The following is an 18,581-nucleotide window of genomic DNA, read 5'->3' as shown; positions in this document are numbered from 1 at the left end:
GGGCCATTATCCTGGGAAAGGGTGGCATGAAATTGAAATCACACTGTTGTGTATTGTGCTAAAACTCCACTCTGCAACATCCTAATTAGTCGCAAATGCAGAGGTTTGATGATGGTTTAAATTGTTTAAAACACGCTGCCAGAAAACAGTGCACGCAGTGAACTTTATGAATATTTACCTGAAATGTAATGAACTGCAAATTGCACTATATTGCTTTTCCAGGTGCCAATAGGTGGTCAGTCAGTCCATTATGTGTCCTATAAAAGAAATTCTTTCTACCCAATGAAGCTTCCCAAGTACACCCTGCCAAAGGTAAGACTGCTGGAGAAGGATGTCTGGTGAGTGGAGCTCATGCAGAGGAGCGAGCAGCAGTGCAGCATTAATTTTTACTGTGAAACACTCACACTTTCAAATTAATTTAAGTAGGGTTGTTCCCAGCTAGTCGTAATGTTTGCTGACAAATCCATTAAAATGTTTACCCCCGCGTTATTATCCTCCTGAAATTCAGTTCTGCCTGATTATATCTTCAGATCTTTTGTTTATGTAAGACCCATGCATAGCAGCTAATCAGCCGCCCTCCCGCCTGTATCAACAGATATTTACTTAAAAACCGAATCTGGAGTTGCACAGTCAGTGTTCCCCAGAACTTTCTCAAGCGGAGGAGAGGCCCATTTGCATTTGTACAAAGCCGTGTGCGCCACTGAACTCCCGTCTAGCAAAAGCACAGCAGGGCGGCTTAGTGGTTTGAGAGACCGTGTCATAACAACAGGAGAGATTTAGTGCCCACAGTGTTGTTTCGATCAATCCATCCATCCATTCATCCATTCATATACACCCAGTCAGTCTGTTTCCTTGAGAAGGACACGTATCCCCTTACCTCGCCTCGCTCTGGATAAAGGGATTCAGTAAAATTAAATGGAGCCTGTCTTCATTTTAAGTGCATCGCATGAAACGCCCGAGGTCTAATCGCTGCTGATCCTGACTGAATCGTGTCAAGAAGTGACAAATCGCTCGCCTGCAGCTCGAGCTCTGTGAATACTACGCGCACACGACTATGCAGATTTACACTTCAAGTCGAGAGAACGCCTTTACATCGGTTCTCAAAACCTTATTGGCTCCACGCAGAGACATTGATAGATTTCGTATATTCAGGACTTGCAGATCATCAGCACAGACGATAACCAGGTGGTGGCAGCGATTCAGGACTGGCACCAGAATGACTCCTACAACCTGTACATGTCTGAGTCCAGAGGGCTGTTCTTCACCCTGATGCTGGAGAGCGTCGTGAGCAGCGGAGGACCCGAGGGCAACATCATGATAGACCTTTATGAGGTAGGCATCAACGGGGCTGCCGGAGTGGTGCTGCATGCTTGTGATAGTGTTCGCATCTCCTCATAAATGTCACCGGTTACGGAGTTTGTAATGACTGTGGTGTATCAGTTAGAAAGACACTTCAAAGTTTTCATGTACTTTGCTCGAAGGCTGTGCAGGTTTACGGACACTGCTACCAATAATATAACACACAATGCAAATTACATGAGTTACAATCAAAGTCCCACAAACATACAAGCTGGACACGGACCCTGTGTTCCACTAATAATCAGATTAATAGCCCAATCAGAATAAAGATGCCTTCATTTGAAGAGATTGATCCGATCTGAAGTAACCTTCAATCAGAGGGGTGTTGTAAACCTTTGATAATCCGTTCAGTAGAAAAATATTAGTTCGTAATGACCATGTGAACGCTCACTCAGATCGTTTCTCTCTGGATGGAATAATCATACTCACTGCTGTGAGGCTAACGGTTCATGGAGGGACAGAAAGTAGCCGGTAGCAAAACAGAAACGGTTTGTGGCCCACACAACTTGTTTGTTGGAGATCTTAAAATACTTAAGGATTGTTTAAGGCTTAAAAGTACAAATACAGGACACAATGTGGGTCCAGCCAATGAATGAATTAATTGGATTTTCTCAAAAAAGTTGGGGAAAAACCTTCTTATTTTTCTTTCGCCTATTATATTTCCGTCAGATTAGGCGGGGAGAACAACCTGTAAATAAACGTTGTATTGTGATTAACTGCTCCGGGGCATGTAAACACAAAGCTTACGTGGATCACTTTATTTAGTGTCCTTGTAAACGGTTAAGCCGGCGTCTGCCCTTGAAACCACGGCTACAGATCGAATTAACAAAAGAGCGAAGTTGGCAACCGACAATGAACCAAGAAAGCTCTGTATCTGTTCGCAGCAAATTAGTATCCTCGCACAATTAAATACATGAACATAAATTAAAACACAAACTCATCTTAGATTCACAAGGAAGAAACAAAACATGAAACGTTGCATTGACGCACACACCCGAGCTCTCTGGAGTGAACTAGCAGAGAAACTAAATGAGCCAGTTTACTAATTGTCCACTCCGAGTAGCTGATTGGCTCCCAGTGTATCTGTATGCACATTGTCCAGTGAGGGCTGCTGTGGCTGAACTCCACGTGAACTGGAAAACCTCCCTAACGATCCTTGTACATGAAGTCATGTTATTCAGGCATAATGGACCAAGAAGAAGCACTGACCTGGTTTTGTAACTGCTGCAGGTTACAAAAGAAAAATCTCTCGTTCTTCTTGCAACATGATGAACTTTCTCAGCAATTCTGCACTCCGACCTGCATATTTGATGTTTGGCTTCAATGCTGAGCTTACTTGAATTACTCTTAAATGATTTTACATATGAGTTAGAAGTTAACTGACTGACAGCAGCTATAATTTTGATAATTGAGCAATCATTTCAGTAATTATTCAAACACAAATACCAAACATCTGTGACCTTGGGTCCTTTTTTTCTGATTTATTTACAGTAAATACTAATCGTCTGTCTGACTACATTGTCTCTGCTTTTGAAATCAACTCTTGGCCGGACGAGAAAAAGGGCAGAGACTAACAATTATTTCCACTTTTTTGTCATTTGGTTTTTAAAATGGAAGAAAAATGGTGAAAATGTAATTTCCTACAGCCCAAGGTGATAATGCCAGAGTTCTTGTTTAATCCAACTTGTTTTCAATTCAAAATAAAAAACTTTTCACAATAATGTGAAGTCAAGGACGAGCAGGAAATTGTCACGTTTGAGAAGCTGGAACCAACAATTGTCTGAGAGTCGTGCTTAATAAATGACTTAAACGGTTAATTGGTTATGAGTAGTTGAAGCTGAAATGTAAAGAACTCGGAAACATATTTATCAATAATGTAACTTAAACTTGCTGCACATTCACATGCAATTCAGAGTCAGTCCACCTGACTTTAAAGGGTTTTTTTGTTACCAAGAGGAGAATCTGGAGCAATCGTGGGGAGGACGGGCGAATCCAAAGGCTCCATTCACCATCTGTACCTACAGTAAGAGCACCATGCGCATTTAAAATTCCTAGTTTGGGAGCTTTCATGAACAATTAAACAGTCTCTGACAAGTTAAGTACCAACAGACCGCCTAAAACTCGAGTTTGAGTTCATCTTGATTTTCTGCCGTGTCTCGGATGTCCTCGCCATAATGGAGCAGATGTTGGTACACTGCATGTTGTTCTGAGTGTCCCCTTCGATCCACTTTCTGCCTGCTTTTATCATCGCCTCCATGTGACATCATTGTCCCAGAGAAAAAACAAAACAAAACCTTGAGTCGGTTGAGTCTTTAGGAAACATACCGTCTATACATTAGTGCCACTTAGTCGCAATGCAGGCAACATAGCAGCTCCGGCTCTAACTCCATCCCCGAACATGCTCATGTGTTATCTGCGTGGACAGATGTGCTATGAGGTTTTCGGTGAATGCACACGTATGCATCACTCTAGATTATCCTCATCCGCAGCCCAGCAGTAAAAGCATCACATTGTTACAAACGCACACCTAAGATAGCCATCAGCGCCGGTTACTCTCTCTGCTCACTGACCTCCACATATTTTATGCCGAGTAATATTTATTTGCGGTGACTTGACCAGCAGACAGTACGAAACGGCCGTCCTGTCTGCGATGAAAGAGCTGCGCCCTCTCATCGGAGGAGAAACCGAAGCGATGGCTGCACGTGCGAGTCTGCATCTCCGCGCACATAAATACAAAGAAGGAGAAATATCTCAGGGCTGCGCCATATGTTGTTTTGATTCTGCAGAGTCCTACAGATGGTCCAAAATAGTGCTCCCTGTCAGAAAAACTATCACTTTCAGACATCTCTTCCTCTCCGAACTAGGCCCTCAGCTTTACTTAAGCCTGAATAATTTACGGTTGTTTTTTTTTTTCCTCCCCTTTTTGTTATTTTCCCCTCTACCGCTCTCCGTCTCTCATGTTCACAGGTTGCTGGGATTAAAGGGGTGTTCCTGTCAAATAAAGTTGTTGAGAACCAAGTGAAAACTTATATCACATACAACAAGGGGAGAGACTGGCGGCTTCTTCAGGCTCCAACAACCGATCTCCAGGGAAATAAGGTCTATTGTGAACAGGTAAGTGGGCCACTGACGGGAGATAGAATCAGTTATTTGGATTTCCGTTATTTGCTCAGAAAAATACTACAATGGATGCTGCCATGCTGTGGTCCTAGAGTGCAAATAACTGTGTATCACATAAACAGAATACGTCAGTAGCTGAAGAGATCTTTCACATTATTTACCGTACTTTAAACTTCCTGTCGCAGCCGTGTACAATTTATACCAAACGCTTTAAAGGTAAAACAAAAGACTATTGAACATACGAGTAATTAATTAATTATGGAAATTAAGATTGTTCTATTTTTTCATCACTCTGGTAGTTGTGGTAACATATATTTGAATATTTAGGTAACACTTTATAATAACCATCATTAACCAACCATCTTCATTTGACTATTTATGAATAATGAAATCATTATAAACAATTTATTAAGCAGTTGTAAATGTTTATAAACAGGTTGCAACTTGACATCCAAAAGATTTATATTACATAAACCACAGTGTTTGTTGACCATTTACCAAAGTGTTATGAACATCAGTTACAACTTTACAATAAACAATTGCTTAATGAATAGTTCACAAACTTTTAATTGTTAACAGTCAAATAACTTTTGACTTAAGTTTAATTTACCTTTTATTTATGATGGTTATAGTATAATGTAATGTGCTGTCTTGTCTAACATACTGGATCATAACGATTGGTGTGAATTGAATGCAGTGAAGTGCAGTGCTTAATGTGCAGCAGTGTGTTTTAAACATTTATATTAACCCGTGATGCAACGTTTTTGTGCATATATCTTTAAGACTTGGTGCCACATGAGCGTGTTTCTCCCTTTAGAGCCTGATGCAATGTAAGTGGTTTGGATGAAATTGTCACTTTCAGGACATGTGACTGAAGAAATGAATTGTGATTTGTTCATGGATGTTAGAACAAAGGCAATAATTTCCAATTAAAGCCAAAGTCTGAAGCTTTTCAAGTGTTTTCATGTCGAGTTTTTATCTCAGGTTTAAGGAAGTGTTTTCATACGGTGCCTTAGGTTTAAGAATGCATTTTTAATGGGCACCCGAGGTCTTAATGGGTTAATACAGTGTACAAAGTGTTAAGATGTTTGTATTGATTTTAAAGAAGAGTCAGTGGCAGCACTTTACAATATCACATGGCCACAGGAGAAGATGAGACAGAGACACAAAAAGAAAGTAGAAATGACAAATAATGAGAAAGGAAAGTAAAAAATAAATTACACACACAAAAGCGGTGGGCCGAGTCAACCGTTAGATAAAATGAAAATCAAAACAGAGGACGTTTTCTACTTAATTCTTCTGTTTTTATCTTGTTTCACTTTCAATCCATCACTGAATCACTCTGCTTAGAGTGTTGAGCTGCTGTAACAAGTGAATTTACCCAATGAATGATTAATAAAGTCTTATCTCATCTTATAAGGGGCTATCTCTATCGCTGCGTCCACCCAGTCTGTTAAATCCGGAGCTTTTTGACACATAAGTGTGCATAAATCTGGACTTTAGAAGTGAACTTCCAGCATGAGTTACCCGTCTTCCGTCTCGTTTTACGGAGACTCGATGGTGCAGGATAACATCAGTATGTGATGTTTTGTTTTCCATGTTCAAATGACTTTCCAAGATAATTAGCTGTCAAATAATGATCGATTCACAATTAATTCAGGAGAGTTATTGTGAAACCCTCATATTTCATTTTCACACTCTGAGTTCGGCGAACTAATCTCCTTTGTGTTTCGCAGCCGTACTGTTCGTTACATCTGCACCTCCATGTCTCGGAGAATCCTTACACCTCGGGAAACATTGTCAGCAAAGAGTCCGCCCCAGGAATTATAATAGCATCAGGTGAGGAGATTATTTGATTTGCACTTTGATTTGCACATCCGTACTGTTGTTTATCCCCAATCGCATCCCTCAGCGCACCCAATCAAATCTGTTCTTTACTTTTGTTCCCAGCACCGTCTTTCCCAGCTAACAACAGTTTACACACTGAAGTGAAATCAATCTTTCCTGCACATCTGTTCCAAGTTAGAGAAACAAAACATGTTTGTCCTGTCTGAGGGAAAACTCCTTCACTGCCTTTTGTTATTCAGGTGTTGTCGGACCTGAGCTGACCAGCACCAACGTCAGTATTTTCATCACATCCGACGCTGGAAACTCTTGGAGAGAGGTACAGTGTGTATATTTTGTGGTACTTCTCTTTCCTTTCCCAGAGAACTGGTTTAAATTCCGTCTTATCCTTGAAATTTCCCGTCAATATGACATACAGCAAGATGACAAAAAGTCAACTTTATCGAGGCATTATCAGAATGAAAAGCAGGTGAACAAAACAAGGAATGTGATTCAGCTTTCAATGCCATCTTTCATTTCTCTCACAAAGAAATAAAGAACTGTAGTTTTGACACTCAGCCTTGTGCGCGACATGCGTATCTGCGATCTGTAAAATAAATAAACCCAAAGACTTCTGCCCTCGGCTTAAGACGGCAGAATTCAACAAAGAGTGCAGCACTCGCTACGGCTGAGATTCTTGTTGAGGATTCGACTTGTTTAGCTTGTAGGCGTAAGTGTGCGTGTTCAAATGCTGTCACCGTAGACTTGAGTTTTTCTTTGGCTCGTCTTGTCTGCAGGTTTTTCAGGAAGAGTACAGCGTGTTTTTCCTGAATCAAGGAGGATCTCTGGTGGCCATCCGACACACACCTCTCCCAATTAGACATATTTGGTAAGGCTCTCCCAGGAGTTGCCACATCTTTTTAGGGACTATACTCAATCTTCAAAACCAAGGAGTGAGACAGCTTTCCTGCCGAGGCTGTTTCTCACTGAATGCAACTCTATTTGTGGCTGGTCTGTCTGTGATCCAACCATTGTTCTCTCCCTCAGGCTGAGTTTTGATGAGGGCAGAAACTGGGACAAATATAGCTTCACCTCCTCTCCGCTCTATGTTGATGGGGTGCTGGGGGAGCCTGGAGAGGACACCCTCATCATGACGTAAGATTTGAAGGAAGCAGAAAGAGCTCATGTGTTTTCTAGTCTTCCTAATTACTGCACCGGGTGATTATGTTTCACCCCGAAGAAGACTTAGAAGTGTACATAAATGTTCTTGAGTTTATTTAATGTGGTTTTGAAAGGGATTCATAAGCCCCAGATGCAGAGGAGTTTCTTAACCCACAGAGGAGCACAGATTAAAGTCAGCACATTAAAATTACTCACAGTGAAGGTTTTCACACAACAGATTTCTTTTTCTCCAATCTGCCCCATAAACCGAATGTTTTTGACCCAGTTTTTTCTGACTTGTTTGTGCAGAATCTTTGGTCATTTCAGCCATCGATCTGAGTGGCAGCTTGTCAAAATCGACTTCCGGTCCATTTTCCAGCACCGATGCGCGACCGATGATTACATGACGTGGCAGCTGCACAACGAGGTACGAGGACCCCGCCGCCACTTGACTGTTGATGACACCATTCAGTCGTTGATTGAACTTGAGTGAATTTCTTTGATTCAGTCAAACAATAAAAGCAAGATGGTTGAAAAAAAAAAAAAGAAATGAAAGGAAAAGGAACCTCTGAAATGTGTGTGATGCATTATTCATCACAGGGCGAAGTGTGCATCATGGGAATGAAGAGAATCTTCCAAAAACTGAAAGCAAACGTTCGATGTGTCAAGGCCAGAGATCAGTATATTTCCCAGATGTCAGACTCCTGCCCTTGCACTGAGGCAGATTTTGAGTGGTGAGTTCCCTGCTCTGCAGCTACTCTTTTCACTTCATTAAATCCAATGCACAACACTTTATCAATCTCCAGAGGCAGAGTCTGTGAAGCAAAACTAAGGCACAACAGGAGGAGTGCTACAAGAGTTATATTTTATAATTCACAACTTCTTACTCTTATTTCTGTTTCCCCCTCTGGTGACCTTTGATGTTAAAACTATGATATAAAAACAGGTATGAATAACCTTGATGTTGAGAGGTTATAATCAATATCACCAATTTTTTTTCAATATATATCACAAAATGACAAATATGTGCAAAATCACATATAAATCCTCAAACTGTTCTGTGGTCGTGCTTCATAAACAGATCTCTTATATCGACTCATCCCCATGCCGATGTAAAGTTTGATAATGTTTTCTTGTCCACCAAATATCTTTGGAGCTTCACGGCAAAACAGTGTTGCAGCATTCTGCTAAATCAGAATCAGAAATACTTTATTGATCCCCGAGGGGAGCTGGTGTGTTATAGTTGCTCCTTCCCCTGTAGAATAGAAATATCAAACTATAGAGAGCCTTTAATAAGATACACATGGAGAAGACAATAAGAAATACTGTAAGAGTAAGTAAAAAAATACAAGCAATAAAATATTAAATAGCCATAAATGTGTACACTAAACTATAATATGTGACAACTATATATATATATACACGTATTTACATATACAATAGAATTGCTACTAAAAATAGAGATGTAAGATACGTGCCTAGTCCTGCTCTATGATTACAGTGTAGTATGCGACAGTAATTAACAGTGTAAATCAATGCTTATAAATGCTATTGCATATAATGTACTGCACATGATATTACACGGACATCTGAAAGAAAACTGGTAAATAAAAAATATATGGCAGTTAACAGTTTAAACAGTATAAATAAATGTCACATAAATGCTAATAAATGCTACATAAATGCTACTGCATATTCCACAACTGACTTAGGACTTGTTTTAAAACATTAAATAACAACAACAACAACAACATAAACATACATACAACTTGTGGACGTTACTTACACCATGTTTGCAGCTGAGCCCTTGCACCCGCTTCAAGCTGTATGGAGCCATTTTAGATTGTTTCCCCCCTTGTTTTGTTACGTTTCCAAACAAGTCCCCATCTACTTTAGTTGTTTGGGTGAATGCTGCAACGCTTTTTGCCGTGAAGCTCCAGAAATGTTTTGTGGACTACTCAAGTTAACCCACTTTTTCATCAGCGTTTGGGGGAAGGATAACGACTAAGTACTCACATTTGGGTGAACTGTTCCTTTAAAAAAAAAAACTTAAATGAGTGATTTTGTTATTTTTTACAGCATAACTTTATAAAACACATGGATATAAAATGGCGTAATTAAAATGTTAAAGTTAAAATATACAGACTATACATTGATTATGATACTGTGGTAGGCAGCGGTACGGCGATAGCAGAATAATTAAGTGTAATGTAAACAAGTTGTGCAGTAATGAAGTGTAATATATACTGTATATTTAATGAGAACAGGTTATAGAATGAAGATATGAAATTAGAATATATTTGCATATCGAAGATAACTAATGGCTCACTCACTTCACTGTGTCTCATTCTTTTATCTTTCCGATCTCACTGATGGTGAATGAGCAGCGCCGACTCCCATATTAAACAAGCTTAACACCACTTTATTACTAAAAGCCTTATTAAACTTTCCACCTCTGGCTCCTGTTTTCCCTGATCACGATGAAAGCAATCTGACGGATCCCTTTGACTTTGCCAAGGTGTAATTATAGTTTGTGAAAAAGATGCACAATGCCTTTTGTGCTTGTTTGATCCATAAAACATCAAATCTCAAATACTCCGAGCTGCTGCTGCGCGCTGAAAACTTTCCTCCAGTCCAGAAAACCTCTATTCACAGTAGGGATGCATCTATTGTGAATGATTCTGTTTGAGCCGAGTAATTTTATTTCGTATTTTTTAATAAATGATAAATAATCTCGTTAACACCACAGCGTTTCTTTCTTTTCTCTACTTGTTGTTCCAACTAAAACAGCGACTATGGGTTCGAGAGGAGGATTGATGGGAGCTGCACTCCGGCTTTCTGGTTCGTTCCTTCAGCAACATCTCGAGACTGCATCACGGGGGACAGCTTCCTTAACACCACCGGGTACACCTCATTCATCTGCACTGACACGAGCGAAGGGAGTTGTGGCTGCGCAAACACCCTTTGTTAAATCTGTAACGCAGCTTCCTGAAAATAAAATTACCCGCTGCCCTGCTGCAGTGGGAGGTATCTAAGCTCATTAACTCAAGTACTGAAGCTACTGGAGGATAGTTTTCAGGTGAAGATTTCCATTTTCTGCAAAGGTATACCTTTGCTTCACTGCGTTTATTTGACAGCTGGCGGTAGTAGATCATGTTCAAGTTGGGATTTCACATAAAATACAACTGATAAGCATATCAAATTCAACATTTTTTGAATTTTAAAAGCTTTTAATTTTGTAACATCATCTAATTTGGGCTAATTGTGAGGTTTCAGATATCTATGTGTTAAATAACCACATAACTGTATCTGGCTATACTCAGCAGAGCATTTCAGCATGAAGAAACAAAGATCATGGACTGTGATTGTGATTAAATAGATTGTGATATTATCTTTTGGCCAGATCACCCACCCGCCTTTGTAAAGGATTGTAATATTCTGTGTGAAAGTGGTTGCTTTCACACAGAATAGACTGTGCTACCCTGCACTATTTAAAGGTTTGAAACTGATGAAAAACATATATGCACATATTAAAATACTGCATATCAGTGAATCCCAACACATACCCCTGGTATGTGTACCACGTACTTGTTAAGGACTGTAGAGTAGCTGGGCTAGTTTTAAAACATTTTGACACGTCTGTGAAAAAATGAAAGTCAAAACACAAAAAAAGATTAACAAATCTGTGTGTGACTGACCTTTATTATAATTACTCCCAAATTAACCATTGAACTACCAGCTATAATGAGCCCACTGCACAGGAGACGCCTCCCACCAAACCTGCATGCTGCAGTTGAGTTAGCTTTAACAATTGTTAGCAAACAAGTTTTGAATAAATTTTTGAATCATCAGTTGTTTCAGGAAAAATATGTTTTGTATGACGTACTGTAAATTTAACAACATTAATTTTATGTCATTAATACTGTTACAGGTGCACTATGTAGTTTTGGGGAAGAAATTTTATTTAAAAATCTTCATTTAGTGTTTTTTTGACTGAATAAACTGAATAAACAAATGTTGTTTATATGTGGCGGACCCTGCCACCTTCCTAGCTTCAAACAGTGTTCTGGGGACCTTATTTTCCTCTGAGAACAGCTTGTTTATTCAGTTATGGAAAAACTAAATATTTCTGTCTGTGTTATTACCTCATTAACATTGTAAATATTGAAATCATTCATTTGAATTCCTTCTCCAAAACTACATATTGCCCCTTTAAATAACACCTGGTTTCAAATCAATTCAGATGAACTCATCTGTAACTGATAGCTGCTGTTTTTAAAGGGCTAACTTGAGCTGGAAATAGACAGAACCACAGTTGTATCTCTTGTGAATGAATGTCCTTCTGTGTGTACATGTGATTTTACACCTGTGTAGTGCTCTTATGTGTCTTTTTGGGGTGTTTTAAACGACTTCCAGATATCGCAGGGCTTTGTCTAACAACTGCACCGAGGGAACCCTGTTGCAGTACAGCCCCAGGCGACAAAAGTGCCCCAGTCAGGCCCCCAGGGGCCTCCAGCTCTTCACCAGTGAGGGAACACTGGTGGCAACCCTGGAGAGGAATGTCACTTTCTTGGTCTTTCTGGAGGAGGTGCTGACTTTACTTTAACAAAGCAACAGTAATGTGTATTTCATGCTGCGTGCTTTTTTCTTCAGTGCGATCATGTGTTTATCAAGATGCTGGCGGAGGCGTAGCACAGAGGCTGGAGCTCGAGCATATCAAGTAAAAATGCAGTGACAAGGTCTACCACTTGACCTCGTTCTTGTAGATATTATGGAAAATGCACTCTGTTATGTGTCAGCAAGGACACCGACAAACATACGGCGCTACACGGTGAGTGACACTGTTTTGTTTTCCTTTTGAAGGGTCTCAGCTCCACGACAAGTATCACGGTGGACTTTGGTGACGGGACCGCCATTTCTTATGTTAACATAAGCTCCATCGAGGACGGGGTCAAGCATATCTACAGCAAAGTCGGCATCTACCAGGTTTCTGCTACGGCGACCAACACGCTGGGCTTTGACAGGGTGATACTGTACCTCCACGTCACATGTGAGTCGTGAAAAGCCTTTACTTCACTGACCCCAACGATCGCAATCACACTAAGCGGTCACACGAAGGTGGTTATCAACTCGGCAAATCAACTAATGTTCTCTACATCTAGCAGTGAGTGTTTTCACATAAAATGGGAAAGCTGCTCTGCTGCCAGGGCTTTCAGCAGCATAACAGAATATTTTATAAAAGAAGAGCAAAGTATAATATTACACAAATACAAAGAAGTTAAACACATAGTGCAGGATAAAACTAACACAGTAACAGCAGCCAATTACATGAAGGACAGCTGAGAGAAAAAAACACAGACTGTGTGAATGTGTTAATTAATAGGCTTACAATATCACTGCTCTACCATTAGGGTGAAAGTAGATCATCTGACTATAATTACATTTGTGTATTCCATTAAATTAATACGCTGCTTAGATGTGGGCGATTCTTACGGTGTTCACTGCAGTTTTTGTCTAATTCTTTCAGCCGCAACCTTTTTTTTTATGTCAAACGAACTCGGGAGCAAATAAGAAAAATATATATAAGACACAATTCAAAGCAGTACTTTCATATCTTATAGCAAGCACAAGGCTTTAGTGCTTCAATCAGTCTCTGTTGTAAAACATCTGTGGGCCAAAGCACAATGAAATGGCTTTGACATCGCTTGCAGCCAACAAGAAAAAAAAGATGAATGGAGATGACAAGAGGGGCCCGCCTACACAGGTGTATACCGATCACGATCAGCACACTAAGCTCGACGGCATCTTCTATGAGTGATTATACCATTTTCAAAAAAATTGATTGGTCGGTGCTTTTATGTGTGTTGTGCTGTTATCTCGAACACAACCTGCTCTGGAGCAGGCTAGGTGTGCAGCATAACTTACAATGGCAATGTACCCCCGGTAAGAAATGAACTGTCGTCGTAACACTCAAAAACTGAGAGTTAACCGTGGAAGTTACCTCACTGACCACAAATCCTGCGTCGTAGTACAGGCCTAGGAAATATTGAAAAACATGATAACAAACAAAATATACAAGAAACAAAAACAAAACTTTTTTCCATAATGTAAATTGCTCATCTCTAGCCACTGATCTATACTGGGGGGTTCAGTCATGCACCAATTTCTTGTTAAAGGAGCCGTGTGGAGTTTTTGGCCACTAGTAGCGCCGTTGAGCAATGCTTTTACGAGTGGGATCCCCTTTTTGTTTGCATATGTGCAAAAGTATGTGGGGAAAAGAAGATTGTGTGCTGTGAAACACATTCAACTTATACACGTTTGATCAAAGAATGGCTTTTGCAAATGTTTTATGAAGAATTGAATGCATTCAACACGTTTGTTAGACCTTGGAAATACACACAATGAATTTTTGTTATGATTTACATCTTGGTTGAATATTTATCGTTACCAATCACACAATCATTTGTAATTTCAGGGCACACACGGTGCACTCCTTAAGTCATAATCTGTATAATTTCAATCAGTTCAGTGTGTAAGCCTCCTTTACTTCAAGGGTGGCATGTTTCTAACTTCTTTTCAGTTTGTATCATAAAGTGACTACAATATCAGCTTTTTTCTTCATCCTCCATCACAGCTAATCATAGACGACGAGATCCAACAGACTTGAAATAGGTCAAAACACTTGTGAGCCCTTAGAGGGAAAAGAAATAGTACAAAACACTTGGCAAATACGCTCATGACTCTTCTGTACCTTCAGAATGGCTCATTAAAATGAGACTCAATCCAAAATCCCCATCCAAGGTTTTGAGTGTTCCTCACCCAGTGTAGGCGTAAAAGACGGCTGTTTGTTGTCTCCTCATTGACAGAGAAGGGCAGCGGCGGTCAGTTCGGATCCGGCTCATTATAATGGATACCGATGGCGACATTTTCACTGCGGCAAAAAACATCCACAAACACTTGTCAAACCAGTCCAGCATTGCAATCAACTCCTCTGTCTGTCTGTCCGTCTGTTCAGTGTGTTCCAGACAGTCATTGTTGTGCAAGAATGTGGCTGAATGTGCGGCTTGTCTCGGACATTAGAGCATCATGAAAGCAGTATCTGGCCATTACTGTGGTTTTCATGTTTTCTCTTGAAAAGGTCAACTGGAGCAAGTCCAGCTCTCGGCTCCTTCTGTGGTCGTGAAGAACAAAGCGGTGAACCTCACGACAGTTTTACGCCCCAGCAATGTGGGGACGGTCATCTTTTACTGGTGGTTTGATAACAAAACAGAGGCGAGTCTTATTTTCTCATTTCCCAGCATTGCAGCCTATTAACCAAATGACCTGATGGATTCACAGTACATCTCTCCGTGTGTCTCTGTTGTCTTTCAGCCTGTTGTGACGCTGGACGGAGCGACGTCCTTCACTTTCTCAAAGGAGGGAAGTCACACCGTCAGTGTCCAGGCTTCAGTGGGAAACATTGTCCTTCAGGATCAAATGACTGTGGCAGTTTATGGTAAATCATATATATATATTTTTACTTTACTTTACACTCAAAGCTGCTGTAAGCGTTGTCGTCATTTTAGCTAACTTCCTGTCTGTGGGTAACTGGCCAAACACTCTCTAACAGTGATTGCTGTAGGAATACAGAGCTATTCAACACGTATTTTAATAAAAATATATCACTTAAGCAGCTTTAAACAGACTTGATAGATAACAATTAAAGGGAAAGTCCAGTGTTTTAAACCTGGGACCTATATTTACATGTTTCAGTGTGTAAATGATTCATACTTACCTCACGTTTTGGATTCGGTCCTGTCGATCACCTCAGCTGCCAGCCGCAACACGGCCGCCATGGCTGCAGTGTAATCCCTTGGGACAACAGCAACTGTCAAAGTTACGTCCAATAAAAGTGTTAGTTAGTTCGTTAGTGAGTTCTTAGTCTAAGAGTCTCTCTCCGAAATCTCCCGAGAGGTGAGCTATGAGGAGACGGCCAAGGCGAGGCGACAACTGTAAACAACTCACCACGCTAGATTTCAGAAAGAGACTCGTTCTCGAGCGAGACTGGTGTTTCTGGTAACAAAAAGGTCGATCCCATCAGGACTCATTTCAATAATGTTGAAGGTCATGAGAGGTAGCTGAAGGCTCGAGAAAAGTGGACCTTGTCATTAAAATTGTTTTGTTAAGTGGCTACTTTCAAGGTCAAGAGCTTCATAGTTTGTTTGTATTTCGAATGAAGCTTGTTAAATCACACACGGCTATTAACTCAAACAGCTTATTTTTCAAATGTGACATACATGAGGTATATTTCTGTCTTTATTATAGACATATCACAGCATAGAGAACTAGTAGATAACCAAGGCCAACCCATTATCCACCTTGAAAAGGCTTTACATGAAGACGCTTTGTGAACGTCCTCTGGCTTCTCTTTGATGTTGGCAAAATAGTGGATGTAGTGAAAAGTAGTGCAATCGCAGCTGCCGGTAGTGTGAGATCAATATACTGTATTTTATCATGGGAACTCCGAGTGCTGCTTCTCTCGCAGCATCTATTATACACAGTCAAGGATTTAGTGACTGATAATGATGCAGAATGAAGGCAGAAGGTCACAGGACCAAGATGTATCCCTTTGCTTCTTACAACACCAAGAGAGAAAAGACAACATTCATCTTACGCATCTTTGCATTAGATGAATCCAATGAATCTTTGCATGTTATGCGAAGATAAATCAGATTCATGTTATGCAAAGATGTGTAAGACGAATGGGTTATAAAATGCAGCATCTTAAAATGAATCAACCGGAGTCGTAAATCATACGAACATTTATGAACTTGAGAATGTTTCCAGCGCTCCTCGTCCTGTTCGATTTGGCAATCACACTGCCGGCCTCCAGATTTTCTGCTGAAGATACAGAATTGCCTCTGTAAAGGCGACCTCACAGTCAGGGTCAGGGCTATTTTAAGTATCTGAGGGGATTTTGACAGAAGAAAAAGGTCTGAATTAGATGTCTGTCTGGAATTTCAGATTATTTCCGGTCACATGTTTTGGCCTTTTCTTCTAATTTGGACGAGCTGAACCCCGGGGTGTCTGAGTGGAGGGAGGACGTCGGCAGAGTGGTGAAGAGCTCCACGGTTCAGGTCAGTTGAGCAGCTTCACGGAAAACGTGACACAATCAGGGATGAAGTAAACTCAAGAAGACCTTCTTCAGATTCGGCAATTGGCAGCTTTGTACTAGGCCAGAGAAAAAAAACCTGAAGGCTCTGTGAAGCGAGCCGGCGATATTTCCAGTCTTGGTCCTGCTGCATTTGTAATGTATGTGTGTGGTTGTGTGTCAAGTGGTGCACTCCGCTGCTTGCAGTGTCTCTGACCCCACTGTGTAATTAGTTGTTAACCTCTACGCACTGCCATGGCACATCACCCAAAATCATTATTACCAGTACAAGCTTTCAACTGAACTTGTCAAAGTGCTAAAGGGCAGTAAAAGCACTGCCATGACAGTTACCGTTTGCTCTTTCAAGAGTTGAAGGCCATTACATCGAAAGAACGACCGAAACCTCAAGTACAGAGAGCCTAACGGTGGTTAAGTGCGTCTGGTTTGTCGAGAATGCAGCAGGTTATGTAAAAGACCTGGATACCGAGCTCTATATATATCCTACAGTTGCCCTCAGTATGAAACATTCACTTTGACCTTCTGTCTTGTCAGATAGGGCCACGGTTTACACCAGGAAACTGACAGGAGACCTCTGGTTATGGCGTAAATGCACTAAAAGCCCTGGCATTTACCAAAGACTGTCAAATTGAACTTGCATGTTCCAGCTGATCCGTGCATTATATCTTGACAGTGACTGGTACTTAGGCAAATGATATATGAAGCAGGAAGCCAACAGTATTTACTCAATGATCATATTTCAGGGCCAGGACACAGACTTTCACCACCGAACAGTGTCAATTAAGAAACCCTTTTAATGAGTGTCTGTTGTGTTTATTAAAGGTCACAGGAATCAGCGAGGATCAGCTGCTGGTCACAGTGCTCCCAGGTTTACCCACCACGGCCGAGATTTTCATCGTGCCCGAGAAGAGGTCGAGACACGGTGGCATGGATGAAAAGTGGGCGCACCTGGATCAGGTAGCGTCTCCTCAAATCATTTTAATGGTCCCTGGCAGACGCTCAGTGAAATGTGGTTTTCTGTGATAATTAAAACGGCACAAAAGTAAGCAGAGGAAGTCAAGAGAGCGTCTCCAGAGAGAGCATCCTTGGGGAATATGTCCTTTACTTTAGAGTGTCATACAACGCTATTGAGTCAGTTTAAGCTCTTTTGTTGGATTAACAAGACGGCACATTTCATCGTGTTTTCTCTCACCACAAGGTTATCTTCTTTTGCAGAAATTTTAGTTTTTACATAATTTCAAGGTAAATGAGCAGGTTGACACAAGAGCCGCAATACGTGTACAGTAGCAACGTCTGCCACGCTGTGAAAACTGACAGAGTGAGTTTACTTTAAAGCATCGAGGAAACTGATTACCTCAGAATTAGCGAGTAGAGTTTGAGGCTGTTAAAACTTTTTAGCTCGTACAACTTAGATTTAATAATCTTCTTTACCTGGTAAATCTGAGGTAATTGCTTTTTTTAAAGCAAAGTCAACTTTTTAAATTCACGGTGCACAGACATCTAATAGGAACCGATTGTTCACATCCTCTGATCAAAAACACTTCATTAGACAACAGTAAGATGTGAAAACATCTGGATGGGAGCGACAGGGAAGGCTGACATAGGGAGGCAGCAGGGGGAAAAACAATGTATAGAGCATTTGTGTTGTTTGTATGTATTTATCATTTATAATATGTATATTTATAGTAGTTTAGTTCTGGTCTAGTTCCTGTTCGCAGGGACTTTCTACAAACAAATTGAGAGGAGTAAACACAAGTAAGACAGACTGACAGGTGACTTAATGATTCAACGGTTCTGCAGTCATCCTGCATCATTAGCACATCATCAGCACTCACGTGGGGAAATCAGACTTCACAGCAGTTTGTGCAGCACTTTAATGCTTCCGATGTGTATTAATGTTGTTTGGCGTCACAAGAGTTCGCAAAGAAATAACTGATTATTGGACGACCAATCGACCGCATGTCGTGAA

At 40.7% G+C, this 18,581-nt stretch overlaps 1 protein-coding gene across 1 annotated transcript in view; it reads left to right on the top strand.

Annotated features, from left to right (window-relative positions):
- LOC311270757 (VPS10 domain-containing receptor SorCS1-like) overlaps nucleotides 1-18,581 on the top strand; it is a 59,315-nt gene that overhangs the window by 29,387 nt on the left and 11,347 nt on the right. The window contains exons 8-23 of the mRNA XM_084375894.1: nucleotides 223-312; nucleotides 1,153-1,332; nucleotides 4,327-4,473; nucleotides 6,216-6,318; nucleotides 6,567-6,643; nucleotides 7,101-7,192; nucleotides 7,351-7,458; nucleotides 7,774-7,891; nucleotides 8,065-8,198; nucleotides 10,255-10,368; nucleotides 11,881-12,052; nucleotides 12,328-12,514; nucleotides 14,603-14,736; nucleotides 14,836-14,959; nucleotides 16,468-16,580; nucleotides 17,435-17,569. Coding sequence (XP_084232020.1) covers nucleotides 223-312; nucleotides 1,153-1,332; nucleotides 4,327-4,473; nucleotides 6,216-6,318; nucleotides 6,567-6,643; nucleotides 7,101-7,192; nucleotides 7,351-7,458; nucleotides 7,774-7,891; nucleotides 8,065-8,198; nucleotides 10,255-10,368; nucleotides 11,881-12,052; nucleotides 12,328-12,514; nucleotides 14,603-14,736; nucleotides 14,836-14,959; nucleotides 16,468-16,580; nucleotides 17,435-17,569 — 2,028 coding nt within the window. The remainder of the gene's footprint in view (nucleotides 1-222; nucleotides 313-1,152; nucleotides 1,333-4,326; nucleotides 4,474-6,215; nucleotides 6,319-6,566; nucleotides 6,644-7,100; nucleotides 7,193-7,350; nucleotides 7,459-7,773; nucleotides 7,892-8,064; nucleotides 8,199-10,254; nucleotides 10,369-11,880; nucleotides 12,053-12,327; nucleotides 12,515-14,602; nucleotides 14,737-14,835; nucleotides 14,960-16,467; nucleotides 16,581-17,434; nucleotides 17,570-18,581) is intronic.

Source organism: Pagrus pagrus (assembly GCF_965226575.1).
Source record: "Pagrus pagrus genome assembly, chromosome: 15".
NCBI classification, from domain to species: domain Eukaryota; kingdom Metazoa; phylum Chordata; class Actinopteri; order Spariformes; family Sparidae; genus Pagrus; species Pagrus pagrus.
The sequence above is the reverse complement of the archived record's forward strand: the minus strand, read 5'-3'. Positions and strand labels throughout refer to the sequence as shown.